The following is a 15409-nucleotide window of genomic DNA, read 5'->3' on the forward strand; positions in this document are numbered from 1 at the left end:
CATGGACAGCCATGTTGTTTCTTGCTTGCGTGTGACGCCTCTTTCTTGTTCGAAAAACGTATACAGTTGTTCTTGTCGTAGCAGCACGTGTGTGTGTGTGTGTGTGTGTATGTGTATGCGCACGCTGCGGGAACTGAAGCCATACCATACTCTTGCATAGGTGACAGCATCGTAATTACACCGAGACGGTAACTCGACATCTCATCCATCCACGGGGTCAGCTATCGGATATGGTTGATTGAGCGAGTGGTGAGGTTGTCAGCGGTTTTGCCGAGACACGACATCAGCGGGCTACGCTACGACGCTACAGGCACAGGCACAAGGCACAGGGCTCGGAATCGCTATCCTCAACCCCCAACGGCAATAATCCCCTTGTTGGACTATACTGGCCTCTGGGCGCTCCCATGCCTTCGCTGCCCCCCCTGAAATTGCAAACACGCCGATCTACCTAGCGTCGTCGCGCTACGGCTTGTCCCCTCGCTGCCTCGACTGCTTCCTTTCGCTCGTTTACCGCCAGCGCAGCGCAACGCTGCTCTGCTGTGCTCTTGCTCTGCCCAGTGGCCGCCCACGATGAATGGCGACCTGAGCCTGTCGCAGTCCCTCGGCGGGCTGCGCATTGCGAATCCAGACGAAGACGAAGACAATGCCTCGTCCCCTCCGCCGCACCGCCTGCCCACAGAGAGCCAGACTGCCCAAGCCCCGGCCCGGCCTTCGTCATCGCCCTCGCGCCCATCGTCGTCGAGTACCGTCACAGAGAAGGACAGGCCAAAGCCCCAGGACGCCGCCCCATATGCTTTGCCAGACGAGCCGCCCCAGGCAGGCGGCTTGCTCGGCATCAACCCGCATGCCTTTGGCACCAGCTCGCCCTCGTCGTCGCCCTCGAAATATCCCTCCCCGCTGGCTGAGACCAGGTCGTCGTCATCCTCGCAGTCGCCGCGCCTCTCCCACCGCCAGTCGATGCCCTTGGCCCACCAGGCCCAGCACCAAGCTTCCTACCCTCCTCCCTACGCCCAACCGCCCATGCTGCAACAACGCAATGGCCCGCCGCCGCCCCAGCCGATCCGAGAGCGGCCCGTTTCGACGAGCATGTACCAACATCCCAACCTGTCCACGAGCTCCACCACCGCCCCAGGCACCTATCGATACAACGACGAGGCAATGGCGCTCGATGTGCGGAGGACGTCCAGCTCGCGAGTTGCACCAAGTGCCATGCCAGTGCGAGAGGCCAGCCGCCGAGACCCATATCGCCAATCCGCCCAACTGTCCGCCATGAACAGCCCATTGCCGCCCCGGAGAAGTTCGAGGCGGATACCCATGGATGGAGCCCCCCCGCTTCTGCCACATCTGTCCAGCTCACCCTACAGCATCGAGGGCGGTCCATTGTCGAGTAGCGAGGAATGGAAGGACAGGGGCGCAGCCGTGAGCACACGGCAAGAGGTGGATCAGAACGGCAGACCCATAACAAGAGTGGTAAAAAAGGGCGTCAAGGACTTTACCTTTGGCAGAACACTGGGTGAAGGCTCCTACAGCACCGTACTCGCCGCTACCGACCGACAGACGCTACGCGAATACGCCATCAAAGTGCTCGACAAGCGTCATATCATCAAGGAGAAGAAGGTCAAATACGTAAACATTGAAAAAGACACACTGAACCGATTAACCGAGCATCCCGGCATCGTTCGACTATACTACACCTTCCAAGACGAGCGCTCGCTCTACTTTGTCCTAGATTTGGCAGCCGGCGGCGAGCTGCTGGGCTTTCTCAAGAAGATGGGCTCTTTCGACGTCGAGTGCACACGATTCTACGGAGCCCAGATACTCGATGCCATCGATTACATGCACAACAAGGGCGTAATACATCGAGATCTCAAGCCCGAGAATGTTTTGCTCGATGATGCACTACACGTCAAGATTACCGATTTCGGCACCGCCAAGATCTTAGACTCAAGGAAGCCAAATGGTGTTGGTTCAACAACTGGGGATCCGCTGGAAGGCGCGCAATCGGATCGCGCACAGTCTTTTGTTGGAACAGCCGAATACGTATCGCCAGAGCTGCTGACGGATAAGAACGCTTGTAAGGCGAGCGATCTGTGGGCGTTTGGATGTATCATTTTTCAACTGCTTGTTGGCCGGCCTCCATTCAAGGCTGCGAACGAGTACATGACATTTCAGAAAATTGTGGGCTTAGATTACACTTTCCCCGACGGATTCCCGCCACTTGCGAAAGACCTAGTCGAGAGGTTGTTAGTTTTGGATCCACTGACGCGCTTACCGATGGAGCATATCAAGAACCATGCCTTCTTCGACGGAGTTGTATGGGGTAAAGGGTTGTGGAAACAGAAGGCTCCGCGTCTGAAGGCTTATGCACCTCCTCCGCACGAGCCCATCAAACTCAATGGTAAGTACGGTTTTTTTTACATGAAGACGTTCTCGTGGCTAACACAGCACTAGGTTCATCAACACCCGCACCATCAGTGGCTGGTAGTCAAGTCCGACCTAAGCCAAGGCTCATCACTGAACTGCCACCTCCCAGTCAACTTGACATTGATTGGTCCCCTGTCCTGACCAAGAGAGATGAGCGGATTTTGAAGCTCGGCAATATGTTTGTTACACAACATCCCGCGGGTCACCCCGTAGGCGGAAAGGAGGAACCCGCCGAGCCACCCAAAAAGTTCTCGCGTTTCTTTGGTGGAAATACGATTAAGAAACGTTCACGCCTGGTGATGATCACCTCGAACGCCCGTGTTTTGATGTGTGCGGCAGGCACAAACGACAAGAAGCTTAAAGAGGAGGTTTCGTTGTTGTCAGCCGGTTGCGCGTGGAGATCGTATCAAAATTCAAAGGGTCTCACTGCGTGGCTTGTAGAAACAGTACGTCAACATATCCATCTAGCCATGGCAATATACTAACCAATGTCTAGCGAGATAAGCAATATGTCTTTGAAGACCCCAAAAGCACCACGAGCGACCCCGATGGTAGTAAATACTCTAGCCAAGAATGGCTCGACAGCATCGAACAAGCTCGCGACTACGCCTTTTCACAGACCATGCAGAATTCTGCGTATGCTGGCGATGCCGCACTTAATGAGCTCGGCTCAAGCCTATCCACCCCAACAAGTACGTTGGACGGAGATTCCGCTCTAGATGGTGTCAACATCCCTACTGCAAGACATGGCCATGGCCATCTTCGTAAAGACCATACCGACACTGACTCGCTCAAGGGCAGGAAGCGCTTTAGTAAACGTCACAGCAAGAACGGACTTGCAAACTTTTAAGGGGAGAAAAGAAGGTCTATGAAAATTGGAATCTTGAAACACCCCGCGCCCTACCATAATCGGATAGACCCAGTGGCCTCTCGCCACATCCCCCTCGGCCATCTCGTCCACCAACAAGCTCCTCTCGCAACTACTCCTAGCATATGTTTATCGCAAAGAAATCATTCGATCATCTAGCGACCGGCGTTCTGGTGGGTGTTTTATTCTTGACGGCCATCATACAGCTCTCTTGCCCCGGGTATTCCCTTTGTGTTTTACATCTTTCATTCTCGTACAGGTATGACAGGCATTACAAGATTCTTCTTTTTCACCAAGAGATGGATTCGGTTGGGCTCAAACTCCAACTACTTTCGCATTTAGCGGCTTTTGGGCTTTTTTAGCGGGCAGAACAAAGTTTTATTTATTCGTATTCTTTTGATTTCTTCTGCCACACCCGCCGTGTATGTTTGCTTTTGGTGGGTGGATGGGTGGATGGGTGGGTTGGTTTGAGAAACTTGTCGCGACAACAAATCCGTTTCTATCTTGTAGCCGCGGTTTTGTCCGTATATGGACAGTTTCTTTTTCTTCTATTACGCTGCCTCTTCGCTTTTGTGCAGGCTAAGATGCTGGGTAGCTGGGGCTGCGCGTAGATTGGGCTATGATGCTGCTGCTGCTGCTACTACTACAATATTTTCTTTCTTGTACTTACCTCTCTCCCTTGAGTGACTCCATCTAGATTCTGCCACAGACATATGGCGTCGTATGGAGGTTTTAATGGAATGGAACTTGGAATGTTTGATTTTGACAATTCAACAGCTCTTCGCGCGACACCCTTCTTCTTTGTTATATGCGCTGCCTCATGCCGCGCGGGACGATGACAACAAGATTGTATCTATAGAACTCTGTATGCCGTTTAGCGGGTTACTTTTATTGTTACTTAGTTGGCACTGTTTGCATATCTACATTAGTCCTCCTATGCGTGTGTGTGTTAACACTTACCACAAGCTAGATAGAGGGGCAATTGTCAAAAACCTATATCAAAGGGGCTTCACAAACCTGACAGCATGAACGACTATATTAATAGTTAGTTATATTAGTATAGACGAGACACAAGACATGCAAACGCAATACGAATGGACCAAATAAATGTGTAAATTCGTTTCCTCCATGCGTTGACCTTAATTATAGTGAATACCCCGAGCTAAACGTGATGGATGCATATATGCGCTATAAGGACAGAACCCGAAAACGCCATACGATGCCATGTTGTGATGCAATGCGAACGCCAATGCAGCTATAGAAACGAAACAATGTACAAAAGAAGCGAAATGTAAAGAAAATCAATGGCGAACGTCCTGCACCCAACGATCAATTTGATCTCTCTGTCTCGGATCCATGGGCTGCTGCATCATCATCTGCGGCTGCATGCCCATTCCCATTGGCATGCCATTCATACCCATGCCGTTCATGCCCATGTTCATACCGCCCATCATTGGCATGTTCATCATAGAGCCCTGTCGCATCATGCCGGGGTTGCCTTGTGGGTACTGCATACCCATCATGCCCATGTTCATAGGCATCATTGGTTGCTGCATGGTATTCATGGGCATGTTGAGGTTGGGCTGGGACATCATGCCCATGCCGTTCATGCCCATCATGCCAGGGAGGTTTGACGAAGACATATTGGGCCCACCCATCATTTGCCCGTTATTGTACATCATGTTCGGAGACTGCCCTATACCAGCCATTTTATTCTTGTACGCCTGAATCCTGGCGGCGAGTGCTTCGTCTTCCTTTATCTTCTTATCATCAACATTGCGTAGCAGCGGGTCCATATTTCCATAGCTTGACGTTCGCGAATTCTGCGCCAGGCGCTGGGCTTTCCGACGTTCTTCAGCGATGACGTTCTGGTGCAAGAGACTGCCTTGAGGCAGGTGTGAAATTAACGCTTCGTTCGAGACGGTGCGGGCTTGGTCTGTGGAGTCAATGGGATTGGCGGAGAGGACATCAGCCAAGCTCATAGACGATTGCGGGCGGGCAGGACGAGCGGCAGCCTCGGCTTGTAGTCGAGCTCGGCGCTGGCCCAGGGTCTCTTCTTCTTCGATACCTGGAGATGGTGTGGGTTGAGGGCGCTCTGGCTTCTTTTCATCACCTTCCGAGACACCGAACTTCTTGAACATCTCGGAAGCAAAATCACCACTAACCGTGCTCTTACGGACATCATCCCCAAGAGCTGCTTCGAGCATCTGCTTGTCCTTGAGGCGGCGCATACGCTCACCCAAAGTCTCGCCTTCCTCTGCATCAGATTCGGGTCCAGGTGTTGTCGTTGTAGGGACACCTAGGTACTGCATGCCTCGTTTGCTGGGACTAAGCTCTCTTGATCTTGTCGGATCTCCTCCTCGCAACCTATTGCGGCGGCTGCTGAGCGGCTCACTGTCTTCCAGCTGTCGCTGCGCGATTAGGCCGAGAGGCTGGCTCGGTTCCTGATTTTGACCACCACCCTGCTTGTAGAGTACTCCAAGGGGCACATCGTCGTCGGAGTCATCATCATCTTGTGCTTGTGCTTCCCAGGCAAGATGCACCTTCTTTTTAAGACGCTTTTGCTTCTCTTTCTCGGCCATGTCATCCATTTGGAGGAGAGTCCTATGAGAAGTCATCATGCCTTGCTCAACCAGAGTCGCGTAATTCATGTTGCGAGTCTTCTGTTTCGCTTTGCGCAGCTGAAGTTCGGCAAGTAAGGTCGTTGGAGCACCAAAGTACTGTTCTTCCTCCTCTTCCTCTTCCTCTAGAGGTTCTTCGTCCTGCATATCATCTGGATCACGATCATCGTCGTCCTCGAATGAGCGTCTCGTAGGCGTAGTGTCATGCTCATTTTCCGGGCCCCTTGCGTGCTCGTCACGTTCGTCCAGCTCACCGCCCAGGCTCATCCGGCTTTCGCTCGCCTTGACAATGAGTAGATTCATATCGGCAGAGCTGTTGCGCTTCTTCAGCTTGTTCAACGGATCACCACTCGAGTTGCGCTGTGTGTCAAGAACATTGAAAGAGCTTCGTCTCTTCGTCTCTTGTAGCGTCTGTGGTGGCTCTGGGAACTTTGAGGTCCTGCGCTTGTGCTCTGGGCCGTATACTTCTTTACCCACCTGCCCCGCGAATGGATGATCCGTAAATGCAGAGACGGGGGCGTTTGCAGAAGCATCTAGAATACTTTCGAGAGTAACCTCAGCCGATTCACCTTTGATAGCAAAATCTTGTGCAGGGGCAATTTGGTCAAAATAGGCACTCGCGCGCAGCTGCGGAGGAAGAGCCATCAAACTCTGCCGGCTTTTCCTGTTGTTGGACTTTGGAGGATCCGCCATCTCGGCAAGCAACGCTGTAGACTTTCTCTTCTCTTGCTGCATTGACTCCAGTAACTGTGTACGTCGCTTGGCTTGTACACCTACGGCCGGCAACTGCGACAGCCGTTTCGGAAGATTCAGCATTCTCGGTACTGGGGCGGGATAGAAAACCATGCTGTCGTCTGGTGGTGGTATGCCCATGGCGGGAGCATCGGGGTTGGATCTCATTAGGAAGGACTGGTTGGAGGAGTGCCGGCTGTGACTGCCATGGGAAGGTGCAGGCTCTTCCTCAATAACGGTATCTGCGCAATGCGCGCCATCGAAGTCGTGCCATAGTGTGCGGGCTTGGTGGGTTGTATCGGTCGAGGCGGCCGTGGGTGGCCGATCCAGGAATTGCTGGCGGCCAGCGTACTGATACTGGGTGTCTTCCTCGTGTTGCTGTTGGACATGATCTGGTGGTTGGCTTAGTCTGACGCTGTTTCGCAGCTCTTCGGGTAGCCCGTCGGCGACTTCATCGTATATTCTCGTAAAGGACGAGACTGTCCGTTGGCTTGCTGGTGGCGGGGAATCGGCCTGGTGTAGGGCGAGCGGGGCGGATCGTGGCGATTTGGGTGACCCAGGGTATGCAGGATATTGTGACATGTCGCCATCGACTTCTTCCGGGTGCATGACCTGACCAAGACGCGAGGCCTTTGACTCCGAGCGTTGCCGCTGTATGTTAGTCGAAGCATTCGACCAGGAGTTAGAGTGGAGGGAGCCGACAGGCGACGTGACATAGCCGCCGGGGGAATAGCCACCCCACCGGGCCCCTCCATTCAGATCCACGATGGAGTTAGCGTGTGAGCTGGTCGAGACGTTACGGCTTCGGGTAGTGAATAGTCGCGTCGGCTCGTCCAAGGGCGCTGACGAGTAGACCGAGGATTGCCGGCTGGTGGACCGCTTCAGCTCTGAATAGGACTTCCGAATCTCCTCTTGCAAATCCGAGCCTGGCTCACTCATGCGCTCGGCATGTTCCTCGAGACGTTCAATATTGCCAACGTAGGCTCCCTGCAGCGATTGGAGGTCGGGGACCGGATGGCGCAGGTTGTCACTGCTCTTCTTGGGCGATCGGATGGGCGCTGGCTGCGACATGGGCGGCGGCGAGGCCATGGCGGGAGAATTGGGCACTGAGCGAGGGCAATGTTGTGAGCAGAAGGCGTAAAGGAGAGAAATGGGTATCCTGTAGAGGGACCGAGACGGGGTTCCAAGAATAGCACGCGTCGATGCAAGGGTGACGGCTGGCGCGCCAACAGTGGCTCCTAGCGCAGTCACGCTTCGCTGTAGCCTCACCTCCGCATCCAAAATTTATATTATTGCACGCCATCTTGCGACACTGCCACCCGAGGCGCGCATGCGCATGAGCTGCACCTTCACCAATCTCATACACAAGACAATCGAATTCACCACACTGTGACGTCTGTAGCTCGCGCGACATCCGGGCTGCCTCCTCGCGAACTCCAGGCTGCCTACTGCACAAAGTCAGTAGCCACCCATTCGCCGACCAGCAGCTCAATTGCCACATACGTATACCCCAGACCGATTGTGACGCGCTCGCAATCTTCTTCTTCTTCAACATGGACGGCGGCGAAGGGGTCAAGCGGAAGCGCACTTTTCGGCAGGAGTCGAACAAGAAGGCAAAGACGGACGATGGCAGCGCAAAGCTCAAGTCGGGCTTTGGCGCAAAGATGCTGGCCAAGATGGGCTACAGAGGAGAGGGCGGGCTGGGAAAGGAAGGAGCTGGAATTTCGGAGCCCATCCAGGTGGTGATGCGAGGTACCAAGGGCGGTGTTGGTATCGTCGCCGAGAAGAGTGAGCAGCAGAGGCGGGAAGAAAGAAGGAAAGCAGAGGCAAATGGCGAGACCTACGTCGATACTTCCGAAGAAGAGCGCCGGGAGAGGAAGAAGAAGGCCAAGGCGAGAGGAGAGGCGCGAACAACGGCCCCGCGACCGAAAAAGACGCTCTTCGAACTTGAGGCGGCAGGCATGCACGTACCGCTCGCGCTACAGTCCATAATCGACGCGACGACGGGCGCATCTACGCCTACATCTGGCGTCTCTCTCCGCGGCACAGACGTGGTTCCCTTCGAGAGCTCCCTGCAAGCGCGTGTACGGAGAGACTTGAACAGCTTCTCTGAAGCCTTTGAGGAGCTAGAAATCGAGTCCAAGGCTATTCCGCCACAAGAATACGCCCTGGAGAAAGAATTGGAAGCCCTGGAAAGACGACTAGATGAGGCCGAAGACATGCAGGCTCGACTCGAGTCTCTTCGTACGGGCACCCTCGACGTTGTTTGCGAAGGCCTCAAGAGCCTGCGCGCCGCGTACCCATCGAAGCCGCTGCACCGAGAATCTATCGCCGTCATATACCCACACTTCTCCAGAGTAGTAGCTTTATGGGCTCCCCTCGAGGACGCCCTGGAGGAAGTCGCAGCATCCTTCTCTGATCTAGCCAACATAATTCAGCCGCGAAGCCGGAGGATTATTTCTCAGGCATACACTCATCCCTCGGAAGCTTTGGTCAGTCGCACCAACATCGACGAAGAAGACACTATCAAGCGCGGCACTACTTCATCATACGAAACCATGATGTTGAAAGTATGGTTGCCTACTGTGAGCTCAGCAGTGACACAATGGGACGTCAAGGACCCACACCCAATGGTTCACCTTGTGGAAGCTTGGACACCCGTCTTACCACCTTTCGTGGCGAAGCGGGTGCTTGAGCAGGTCACACGTAAACTCTCTACTTCGGTGCACGAGTGGAATCCACGCAAGTTCAAGAAGAGCCCACATACATGGATAGTGGAGTGGCTGCCGCTCCTAAAGCCGGCTGATCTGGATCCTAAAGGCTCAGGCCTTGTTGCTGAGATTAAGCGCAAGATTCGACATGCGTTGCAGTCAATCGACCTCTCGCGTGGCCCGCTGCCGGGTATGGATAGTTGGAGAAAGGTGTTTGGAAAAGAGGAGTTTGATCGACTCCTCGTAGCCCATCTCGTACCGCGCTTTGCAGCGTATCTACGCGACAACTTTGAGATCAACCCGGCAGAACAAGACCTGGCTCCCCTAGAGGCCGTCTTCGCCTGGAGAGGTTTGGTCTCGAACCAGGTCATTGGGGAGCTTCTCAGGGCCCAATTCTTCCCCAAGTTCCTCGGTATCATCCACCAATGGCTATCTAGCGAAGAGGTGGTCTTCCAGGAGGTGGAAAAGTGGATCGAGTGGTGGCGGGACGAGATCCTGAAGGAAGACATCAACAGTCTACCTTCAGTCGCGTCGGGTTGGAACGAAGCATATACCCTCATCAACCAGGCACTGGATCTTGGTGATGCAAGGCTGACAGACCTGCCTCTACCGCGGATTGAAAGTACCGGCGCCTCCCCGGAGACGCCGCAGCTGTCCAAGTCAATCAACAAGGAACCCCCGCGCCCAGCGCCGCAAGTGGAGGAGGCGACGTTCAAGGACGTTGTGGAGGAGTTCTGTGCCGAAGAGAATCTGCTTCTGATACCGCTTCGGGAAGCTCATGAGGTTACTGGGTTACCGCTGTTCAGAATCACAGCAAGTGCTACCGGACGAGGGGGTGCAGTGGCCTATCTCAAGGGCGACGTCCTTTGGGTACAGAACAAAAAGGAGAAGAGTGTATGGGAGCCTACTGGATTGGACGAAGCGCTCACTGCAAAGGCCGAGGGGAAGTGAGCGACCGACAATGGACTCGATATTCCTTCCACTCTGAGGAGCGCAGCGTCTACGGCAAGTAGCAGATGCAGTACCTTTTTTTTGTATAGCGTTGATGCGCGTCCTTTACGGCAGGGTAAGCTCCCATAGCCTCTTCTGGGCAGATAACTTTACTATCATTCGCTAATCCAGCATCGGAGCGATGCATTGTTAGGTAGCCATCTTGGGTGCGACGGCGGACCTTCGCAGAGCGGAGATGGGGGGCGAGAGAGGTTGACGCGGAACAATGGAAAATACCCATGTCGTGTGTCTATCTGGGCACACACTCCTTCTCCTGATAATCATGCTTTGATGGTGACAAGGAAACTCTTTCATATGCTCTTGTATCTCACATGTCGTGGAAACGGCCAATCTCCATTGCCGTCACAGGCGATGGGGGTGATATGTCCTCGAAATAGGTCGCTAGTGCTGTGCTGCAAGTAGCCTGTGTGATACGACTCGCATTTTGCATGAAGATGAGAATCATCGCGTAGAATTCACACCACGAGGCCAGACGCAGAGGGTCTTGTAATAAATAAAGCCGAATGGCTCGTTCCCTGGTCACACCGCAACGAAAATACATTGGCCTGTGTGATACGTGATAAGGAGGGTGACGGAAAGCTGATTCGCGTTAGCGGGCGCCTAGAGATTGAATTCTGGACGAATGGGATTATGCGATTGGGGTGCCTTTTTGGACTTTGCAGTTGCAGGGGCCGTCTTTCATGCATGCGGACCGCTCTTCCCGCGAACTGTGCCTCGAGTGGGCAGAAAGGCAGATCGTCCGGGAGGTTGGGTGAAGTTGATCGTGTGGGTGCTCGAGCGCTGCGGCACGGCGAAACTTGTTTTATAACCAACAGAGAGTCGAGTCACCACCAAGCGCACTCTCAATGCCAAAAGCAACACAACCCAAGGTCGTCGAGTCGACAAACGCGCAGCCAGGTGTCAGTCGGCCCTGCACCGGCCGTCTCGCTCTAGTTCGCATAGAAAGGCTGAGAAGCGGACCCCGCCTCGGCGGCTGGTAAGATGCCTCCACTGGACGCCTGCATGTCGCTCAAGAAACATGCTCTCCAATCACACGCCCCAACGCCCTCGACAAGCCCATCACACCTAGTCCTTCGTTTCCTCGTTCCATCCACTCGCAGGGAGAGGCGGCCGTTTTGCAGGCCGCTGGCCAGACATACTTACAGCACCAGCCGCCCACCATGTCGCCAGCTGTTACACTTTGCACTTCACCCGGTTCCTCTCTGTCGGGAAGCGGGCAATTTGTGATTCCCTCTACAGCCCTAGATCGTCGTGATCCGCGAGAGAGAGAGAGAGTGTGTGTGTGTGTGAACAAACACCCCTCGCTTCCCCCCTCTCATTTTCTTCTTTAAATCATGCTGGAGAGGGCGCTTCCTCCAGCACTCCTGTCTTTGATTCTGGTCATTTCAAGCGCCTCTGCAGCACCCTACGACTTCACAAAGAACTACCGTGACCCTGCTCCCTCACCGCAGGACGGCCCTCCTGCCTCCTATCACGCAACTCGAGACCGGAACCGTTTAGCATACGACGTCGGCGGTGTTGTCGGCGGCTACGTCCTTACAGTACTTATCTGGGGAGTATTACTCCTCACTGTTGGCAGAAAGATGAGACGAAAGGCACTCGAACCGCCCAAGCATCTGGAGCTGGAACTTCAGGACAAGCCGAGTCCATTTGCCCTCAGGTCGCCAGGGCCCGCCTCGCCACCATTATCGGCTCGCTCGTGGCTCAGGAAATTCAAGAAGACCGACTCTGCTGTTGGCAGTCCGCAAAGCCCAATGGTTCAGTCGCCTGGCTCCTTCGACCAAAGGGTCCTTGACGCCCACAAAAACCAAGCGCAGGCCGATATGGAGCGCCTGTACGCCGCCGTCATGGACCACGATGCCCAAAAACACTACTCCAACGTCAGCGTAGAAGAGGCCCAGATGATTGGACAAGAGCGACGAAGACCATCAGCTATCAGCGTTGCCCGACCACCACACGACGACAGTCCTATATCACCCGTCAAGGCCATCTACCCACCGGACTTCCATAACGGGCCCAAGGCCGCACCTCTACCTCGCGATCGCCTACAAGAGCAGAAAATTCCCGCGAGTCCCCGCGGTGTCCTCTCCAAGCGGGCACAGCCGTCCCCCGCCCCCAATAGCAGCAAGAATGCGCGCTTCAACCTCAAGAACCTGCGCATCTCCGGCCCTGTGCAAAAGTACCCAGGCGGAGACTCGGATGACGACGCGCGCACACCGCTGTCCCCACGCTTCTACCAACCAGGCGCACCTCCCTCGCCACCAACGCAGCCAAACTCGCCCACAACACCCTATGATCCAGACGAGGAACTCGACCAAGTACAACCCCTCCCCCGCCCGGCTCCCCAGCGCCTGCGACCCCTGACCACCAACCTCGCCCCGCCATCTCACGCGCAAACCCTAACGCTCCCCAAATCCGCCACATCGCCCAAATCGGCTACCTCAACCAAATCGTCGTCGTTACCCCTGCGTAGCTTTGCAGAACCCCTCCGGTCCCCTGGTATCCAGACGACCGTGCTGGACAGGCGCGTGGAGAAGCTCTCCATGACGACGCCCAAGACGGGTGTCCCGTTCACACCGTATAGTGCTTACATGCCTTTTACCCCCATCACGCCCGTCACACCTCACCTGGTGAACAAGCGGGACCGCAAGATGATGCAGAAGATGGAAGGCAGGAGGCGCGCAGCGATGAAGGAGGATATGGTGCAGAGTCCCAAGGAGATCTTTGGCGATGCGTACTAACTTTGCATGTTTCTTTTTCCAGTTGGCATTAAACTCTCTTAAGCGCTTTTTTTGTTTTCTTCTTGTATACATATGATCATTGTTTGGTGAGTCGGTTGGTATGAGCGTAGATCCATGTGAGTTTTGCCTTGCTGCTGTTGGGCTAATGACTTCCTTTATCGTATCTTGCATATGGTTTATATCTGTATATTTAGTTTCCGATGTGGATTGAGTGGAACCCTATCAGACAAAATTATTAGAAGCAATGCTATGCACCATAAAAGTAATCACGATTTGAATCCATGTGCTTCTTTTCACTGGTTGACTCGTGGAACGGAAAGAAGAAACACCTAGTTAGTCAAGTGGTAGAACGGACCACAAGCGAAGACATTCGACGTTAACTTTTTGCACATAAATTGCTATAAAATCATTAGAAGCCAAACCACACTTTGACCCGTCCTTCCGGCCTCAAACGTTAAGCTCCGCCACACCAGCCTTGTCAATATACGCCTTATACGCACCGAGCTTCCCCTCAAGCACACCACCCGCCCCACAGAACTGTTCCACAATCTGCTCGCTGCGCCCCGTATACAAGCTAGAATCCAACATGGCATCCAGATCGCCCCAGATGGGTTTGAAAAACGCCGTTTGACGAATACGATCAACCAGGTCATTCGATTTACCCTCGTTCTTGACCTGGCTGCCCGCCTGGTGGGACAAGACGCGAATCTGCTCGTGGGCTTCTTGGCGGGACTCGCCCTTTGCGACGAGTTTCATGATGATGCTTTCTGTAATCATAAAGGGGAGTTCTTCTTGGACGCGGGCGTCGACGCGTTTGGGGTAGACGACGAGGCCGGATGTGACGTTGTCGAGGGAGAGGAGGATGGCGTCGGCAAGGAGGAACATTTCAGGGATGTCGATGCGGCGGATGGCGCTGTCGTCGAGGGTGCGCTCCATCCATTGATCGCTTAGCGTGTTGGCGAAGCTGGCTGGCTTGCTCATTAGTTCGCGGCTGAGACTGTAGATGCGTTCTGAGCGCATGGGGTTGCGCTTGTACGCCATGGCTGAGCTGCCGATTTGGTCCTTTTCAAACGGCTCTTCGAGTTCCTTCCATGCGGCCAGGTGGCGGATGTCTCCTGTGATCTTCTGGGCCGAGGCGCCGAGACCGGCGATGGCATTGGCGACAATGAGGTCGACCTTGCGGGTGTAGGTTTGCGTCGAGATGGCATAGCAGCTTGGGAATCCGGCCTTCTTGCACAACAGCTCGTTCAGCTGATCGCACTTCTTTGAGTCGCCGTTGAAGATTTCAAGGAACGAGGCTTGCGTTCCGGTGGTTCCCTGGGCGCCGCGGAATTGCAGGCCTGCACGAACATGCTCGATGGCTTCGAGGTCAAAGAGCAGATCTTGCGCCCATTGAGCGGCGCGCTTGCCAACGGTGATGAGTTGAGCAGGCTGCAAGTGCGTGTACGCCAGCGTAGGCTCGGCTTTCCACTGCAGGGCGAATGCAGAGAGGTTGGAGATGACCTTTGCGAGTTTGGGAAGTATAAGGTCTATAGCATCGCGCATGAGAATCAGCTCTGCATTGTCGGTTACATAGCAGCTTGTTGCCTGGAATATTACAGTTAGCAATCCCATCTCTCATCTTAGATCCGCTTGGTCAAATAGAAGAGCTCTTTGTCACCACACGTGACAAAGACAGACACCCCCCACTAGGTTATCAAAATGAAGAGAGAAACATACCCCGTAATGTATAATTCCCGCCGCACTCGGCGCAACCTGCCCAAAGGTATGCACATGCGCCATAACATCGTGCCTCCTCTTCTTCTCCTCAACCCTCGCAATCTCAAAATCCCGGTCTGTTACCGTCAAATGATCCCTCATCTGCTGCAGTGCCTCTTCACTAATCGTCTCGATACCCAGCTCTTTCTCCGATTCAGCCAGGTACAGCCAGAGTTTGCGCCAAGTCGAGTGGCGGGACCGCTGGGAGAAGAGTTGAGACATTGCCGGACTGCAGTAGCGCCCTGTGAGGGACGTCTGGTACGTGTCGAAGACGGAATTGCCGATTTGGTTCTTCATGTTTTCGATTTGGCGTTGCAGGTCGAGCACTGCGTCCTGGTCATATGCCATCTTGTAGGTGAACTGGTGGGGTCTTGTGCTGACTCTATGGTCTTCCCGATTTGATCAATGTTCGTAGATCGCAGAGGTGAGATCGGGTACGAGAAAATAAAATTGAGCAAGTTCAAGAGATCAATTGGGTCGTGCGGGGGATGTATTTAGACGTCTGTCGCTGCGAGGGCCGTTTCTTTTTCTTATCGAATGAGT

The 15409-nt window shown here is 54.2% G+C and overlaps 5 protein-coding genes across 5 annotated transcripts; 3 read left to right on the plus strand and 2 right to left on the minus strand.

The window, feature by feature from the left end:
* Positions 1–570: 570 nt before the first annotated feature.
* Positions 571–3274, plus strand: K460DRAFT_355316 (serine/threonine protein kinase-like protein; the record flags this gene model as incomplete). The annotated part of the gene is made up of 3 exons (XM_040931871.1): positions 571–2398; positions 2452–2870; positions 2921–3274. The coding sequence occupies 3 exons, from the start codon at positions 571–573 to the stop codon at positions 3272–3274; spliced, it is 2601 nt and encodes an 866-aa protein (XP_040788065.1).
* Positions 3275–4593: 1319 nt separating this feature from the next.
* On the minus strand, positions 4594–7734 carry K460DRAFT_285894 (uncharacterized protein; the record flags this gene model as incomplete). Its single annotated transcript, XM_040928847.1, has 1 exon — positions 4594–7734. The coding sequence occupies one exon, from the start codon at positions 7732–7734 to the stop codon at positions 4594–4596; it is 3141 nt and encodes a 1046-aa protein (XP_040788066.1).
* A 464-nt stretch (positions 7735–8198) lies between these two features.
* K460DRAFT_395151 (TFP11-domain-containing protein) lies at positions 8199–10307 on the plus strand (the record flags this gene model as incomplete). The annotated part of the gene is made up of 1 exon (XM_040936033.1): positions 8199–10307. One exon carries the CDS (start codon positions 8199–8201, stop codon positions 10305–10307), a length of 2109 nt encoding a protein of 702 aa, XP_040788067.1.
* Positions 10308–11701: 1394 nt separating this feature from the next.
* On the plus strand, positions 11702–13108 carry K460DRAFT_283989 (uncharacterized protein; the record flags this gene model as incomplete). Its single annotated transcript, XM_040928702.1, has 1 exon — positions 11702–13108. The coding sequence occupies one exon, from the start codon at positions 11702–11704 to the stop codon at positions 13106–13108; it is 1407 nt and encodes a 468-aa protein (XP_040788068.1).
* A 447-nt stretch (positions 13109–13555) lies between these two features.
* K460DRAFT_376920 (Adenylosuccinate lyase) lies at positions 13556–15214 on the minus strand (the record flags this gene model as incomplete). The annotated part of the gene is made up of 2 exons (XM_040934931.1): positions 13556–14695; positions 14828–15214. 2 exons carry the CDS (start codon positions 15212–15214, stop codon positions 13556–13558), a joined length of 1527 nt encoding a protein of 508 aa, XP_040788069.1.
* Between the last annotated feature and the right edge of the window lie 195 nt (positions 15215–15409).

Source organism: Cucurbitaria berberidis (genome assembly GCF_010015615.1).
Source record: "Cucurbitaria berberidis CBS 394.84 unplaced genomic scaffold K460scaffold_3, whole genome shotgun sequence".
NCBI lineage: Eukaryota > Fungi > Ascomycota > Dothideomycetes > Pleosporales > Cucurbitariaceae > Cucurbitaria > Cucurbitaria berberidis.